General features: G+C 46.5%; 1 protein-coding gene across 1 annotated transcript in view; it reads left to right on the top strand.

The window, feature by feature from the left end:
• The window catches only part of IQCK (IQ motif containing K), a 148,761-nt gene that overhangs the window by 83,301 nt on the left and 60,124 nt on the right, over window positions 1-5,336 (top strand). The window contains exon 9 of the mRNA XM_011976071.1: window positions 2,869-2,891. Coding sequence (XP_011831461.1) covers window positions 2,869-2,891 — 23 coding nt within the window. The remainder of the gene's footprint in view (window positions 1-2,868; window positions 2,892-5,336) is intronic.

Genomic DNA, 5,336 nt, shown 5'->3' with positions numbered 1-5,336 from the left:
GCAATCTCGGCTCACTGCAACCTCCGCCTCCCAGGCTCATGCCATTCTCCTGCTTCAGCCTCCCGAGCAGCTGGGACTACAGGCGCCCGCCACCACGCCCGGCTAATTTTTTTTGTATTTTTAGTAGAAACGGGGTTTCACCGTGTTCACCAGAATGGTCTTGATCTCCTGACCTCGTGATCTGCCCGCCTCGGCCTCCCAAAGTGCTGGGATTACAGGTGTGAGCCACTGCGCTCGGCCAGCTAATTTTTTTGTAGAGATGGGGGTCTCACTATGTTGCCCAAGCTGGCCTCGAATTCCTGGCCTTAAGTGATTCTCTCACCTTGGCCCCCCAAAGTGCTGGGATGACAAATGTGGGCCACTGTGCCCAGTCTCTAAATTTAACAACACAGGAGATAGTGTTCTGCAAACTGTGGATGCAGAAATGAATGGTATCAGTATGGAGATGATTATATCAGTGACTTTCCTATTTGAAAGGTACTAGAGGTTCTTTGCCGGGTGCAGTGGCTCACACCTGTAATCCCAGCATTTAGGGAAGCCGAGGCAGGTGGATCACGAGATCAGGAGTTCCAGACCAGCTTGGCCAATATGGTGAAACCCTGTCTCTACTAAAAATACAAAAAAAAATATTAGCTGCGCATGGTAGCGGATGCCTGTACTTGGGAGGCTGAGGCAGGAGAATCACTTGAACGTGGGAGGCAGAGGTTGCAGTGAGCCGAGATCGCGCCACTGCACTCAACCTGGGTGACAGAGGGAGACTTCATCTCAAAAAAAAAAAAAAAAAAGTACTTGAGGTTCTATTTCCTAAACAGATGTAAGAGGTTTGTTGTGTGTGTGTGTGTGGTTTTTTTGTTGTTGTTGTTATTTTTTGAGACAGGGTCTTATTGTCACCCAGGCTGGAGTGCAGTGGTGTGATCTCACCCTACTGCAGCCTCCACCTCCCGGGCTCAAGCAGTCATCCCAGTTCAGCCTCCCAGTAGCCTCACAGCTCAGACCACAGCTGTGAGCTACTACACCAGCTAATTTTTGTGTTTTTTTAGAGACGGGTCTTGCCATGTTGCCTGGTCTCAAACTCCTGAGCTCAAGTGATCCTCCCCACTCCGCCTCCCAAAGTGTTGAGATTACAGGTGTGAGCCACTGCACCTGGCCAGTATTTGTATTTAAAGAAAAACCCACTACCAGTGTGGCTGATGGGCTGGCATTTAGCCAGACATTTCTCATTCACAGTACTTTCAACCCAGGGTGAGCCCTGAGATGGCAGGACCAAAGAAACCTTTAGGAGTTGGTCTTGATTTTTATTATATTTTGTCATAAAAGTTCCAACAATCAGTTGTTTAAGCGCCAGATTCTTTTTTCCTTCTGCTTTCTCTTGAGTGCGTGGCTTCCCCACATTGTTGGTCTGCTTTCCCCAGCTTCCTCTTCCTCCTTTCCAGAGAGGGGCGTCTCCTGCTGCAGCTGTTCCAGGAAGGGGGGTGGGAGTGCATTTCCTCCCTTTGTGTGAGCTCATTAGCCCTGTCTCTGGCTTTCCTCTGGGGACAGCCAGCCAACCAGGTGAGCCAGTGTCATTTAAAGCAGCACTTCCGTTCTCAGGCTGGTTGTAGTTTCTGGCTGACTTCAGATATGGCCCAGGTGAAGAGAGATGGTGTCTGGCACAGAGACAATGGCCAACAGCTTAGTGTATGAGTCACATTTTTCTGGTGAATAGTATGCTGCCTAGAACTCCTGTGCAAGACAATTATTTTTTGATACTTTGCAATTTGGGGTCTGATTTGAAGGCAATATAGCATCATAGTTAAGCAAGCAGGAGCTACAATGAGATCGATTCATTCACTAATATTCACTCACTAGTAATTATTGAGTGTCTACAATGTGGCAGGCAGGCATTGTTCTGGACGCTAGGTATACTGCAGGGAAGGAGACAAAGTTCCTGCTCTCATGGAGCTTGCATTCTTTCAGGAGACTATTAACAGATACAAACAAATATACAGGAACATAACATCAAAGAGTGTGTCAGTTAGCTATTGTCACAATAATGCTGCATAACAAATCACCCCCAAACTCCAAAACTCAGCAGCTCACAATATACATTTACATCTTAAAACCACCCATGGGTTCTTCCTGTGTGCTGCACAAGCAAAAGCAATTCATACAGACCAGGCGTTGCAGTAAAGAAAGAGTTTAATTGACACGAGGCCAGCCATGCCACATGGGAGACAGAGTTATTACTCAAATCAATATCCCCAAAGGCTCAGAGGCTAGAGGTTTTTCAAAGATAGTTTGGTGGGGTTGGGGGCTAGGGAATGAGTGCTGCTGATTGGTTGGGGATGAAATCATAGGGGTATGGAAAGCAGTCCTCATGGGCTGAGTCCACTTCTGGGTGGGGAGCCACAGGACTGGTTGAGTCACAGCACAGGTCTGGGTGAGGCCGTCCGATAGTCAGAAATGCAGAAGCCTGAAAAGACATCTCGGATACTATTTCAGATGGTATTGAATTTGGTCAAGGAAGGCCTCTCTGAGAAAGTGTTATTTGATCTGAGACCTGAATGAAGTTCATTCTAGGCAGAAGGAAAAGCACATGCAAAGGCCTGCAGGAGCAGGAGGGTGCTGGGTATATTGAGGACCAGCAAGAGAGTCAGTGTGAAAGTCAACTGGAGCTGGGCATGGTGGTGGAGGCTAATGGAGGCTAAAGTGAGGGGATGGCTTGAAACCAGGAGGTTGAGGCTACAGTGAGCTATAATTGCACCACTACACTCCAGCCTGGGTGACAGAGCAAGACTCTCTCTCTAAAAAATACATTATATATATATTAGAAAATAAAAGTGAGGCTAGGCTCAGTGGCTCACACCTGTAATTTCAGCACTTTGGGAGACTGAGGCGGGCAGATCACATGAGTCCAGGAGTTTGAGACTAGCCTGGGCTACATGGTGAAATGAAGTCACTACAAAAAATACAAAAAAATAGCTGAGTGTGGTGGCACGCATCTGTAGTCCTAGCTACTTGGGAACCCGAGGTGGGAGGATGGCTTGAGCCCAGGAGGCAGAAGTTGCAGTGAGCTGAGATCACGCCACTGCATTCCAGTCTGGGCAACAGAGCAAGACCCTGTCTCAAATCCACCCGCCACCAAAACAAAACAAAACAACAACAACAACAACAACAAAAACAGTGAGCTAGAGGAGAGTGGGAGAGGAGATGAGGAAGCAGTCAGGGGACAGATCTTGTAGAATTAAAGGTGAGCTTTCATTTGGATGCTGGAACTTTGGATTTTATTTTGACTTTGATAAGAAATGATGGGCAGAAGCATGACATGATCTGAGTTTTCATCAGGAAACTGTAGTCTGTATGCACAGTGACTCCCCAATAACCCCCACCCCCTGGGATTCCCATTCCTGGGGAGTCTCTTCCCACATTGTATCAGGGTTAATATGTGTGGCCAGTAGAATATGGCAGAAATAATGGTGTGCCACGTCCAAGATGAGATTATTAAAGACACAGCAGTCTTGTGCTCACTGGTTCTTTCTCTCTGGGATCATTCCCTCTGGAGGATGCCAGCTGGTCTTGAGCATCCCTATGGAGAAACTTACATGACAAGAAACTGAGGCCTCCAGCCAACAGCCATTGGAGAGAGCCATTGTGGAAGAGGATCCTCCAGCCCAGTCGAGCCTTCAGATGATGGCAGGCCCAGCTGACATCCTAACAGCAGCCTTGACCCTAAGCCAGAATCCCCCAGCTGAGCTGTTCCTATGTTTCTAATCCTCAGAAATTGTGTTGTTTCTGAAAGCTGCCGCACCTGGGGGATGTTTGTTATGCAGCAGTGGAGACCAATACAATAACTCAGGCTGCTGCAAAGAGAACAGATTGTAAGAGGATAAAAGTAGAAGCAGGAAAACTTGCAATATTTGTTTGCATCCTTGCTACTCAAATTATGGTCCAAGAACCAGTGCTATTATCATCATCAACTGGCATCTGGTTGGCATGCAGAATCTCAGGCCCCACCCAGACCTCCTGAATCAAAATCTGCATCTTTACATGGTTCCCAGGAGAGTCTTTGTATGCTGAAGTTTGAGAAGCAGCCTATGGGTGACAGCCTAGTAGGGTGCCATGATCTGGGTTTTAATCCTGGCTTGCCAACAATGCGACCTTCAGTAAATTACTTAATTTTCCTAAGCCTCAGTTTCCTTTCTTGTAAGATGGGGATAATAATATTGCTGCTGTCATAGGGTCATATGTGAGGGCATAAATGAAATGGTGCAGGTAGCACAGTGCTTGGCACATGGTTAAGGGCTCATAAGTATTAGCTCTGTATTGACTGGGTCTGATCCATGCATTTGCTCCTTGAGAATATATTCCTGATCATTTCCTGATGATGTTCCTTAAATGAGTATTTTTTTTTAATTCCCTGTCAAAGAAAATCCTGTTTTGCTTTTTTTTTTTTTTTAAAAAAAAAAAAACATCCTTGAGCTCATCAAGAAAACTTTTGTCTGTGCCCAGCATGATTCCAGCCATACCCCAGAATGAAGGCGCCTGGTTTCCATGGTCCATTTCCAGGCCCAGTTCTCAGGGCAATTTTCAGGGCCACCCAGCAGGCCAAAATAGGCCATGGCACTATAAATAGTGGATTTGGGCTGCTTTGGGCCTGACTTCTCAGGTCAGGCCTTTCCCTTCCCCCTGCCTGCTCCTGTAGTTGTTTAAATATACTCTGGGTTAGAGCTGCTAGTGCATTTTCCTTAATATGCCCAGGAAATGTCTTGCCAACTTGCCAGGCTATCAGCATAATCTCCTTTTTCTCAGTCACAATGTACCACAAGTATGTGACGAAAACTGATAAACCACACTCCAGGTTTCACTCAGGGGTTCACACAGGTTTCACTGCAGTGAACTGGCTCTAGGGCTCAGGGATTTGAGAAGCCTGAGTGCCACCCTGCCTCTCTTGCCACGTGAGCTTGTATGCGTATTTCACTTCTCGGAGCCTCATTTTCCTCATCTGTAACGTGAGGCTGATAATAATAAGGAATTCTAGTTCCTCGGGTGGTTGGGTGGAATAAATGAGAAACCTGCATATTAGCAGGACTGGTTATATATTAATTTGCAGGGCTCAGAGGAAAATGAAAATGCAGGGCTCTTTGTTCAAAGTGATTAAGAATTTCTAGATAGTGTCAGCAGAGCATAAAATAAGTGTGAGGCCCATGTAAGCGTGAGTCCTGTGCAGTTGCACAGGGCAGTGCCCATGAATCCAGGCCTGCATGTGAGCCACCTAGTACGCTAGTACCCTGCCTGACATTAGCACCAGCCAAATCTCCAACTTTCCTAGGGTACTTTTTTTTTTTTTTTTTTTTTTT

The sequence above is a fragment of the Mandrillus leucophaeus genome, unplaced genomic scaffold (assembly GCF_000951045.1).
Source record: "Mandrillus leucophaeus isolate KB7577 unplaced genomic scaffold, Mleu.le_1.0 Scaffold162, whole genome shotgun sequence".
In the NCBI taxonomy this organism is placed as follows: domain Eukaryota; kingdom Metazoa; phylum Chordata; class Mammalia; order Primates; family Cercopithecidae; genus Mandrillus; species Mandrillus leucophaeus.
This window is presented reverse-complemented; position numbering and strand designations above follow the sequence as displayed.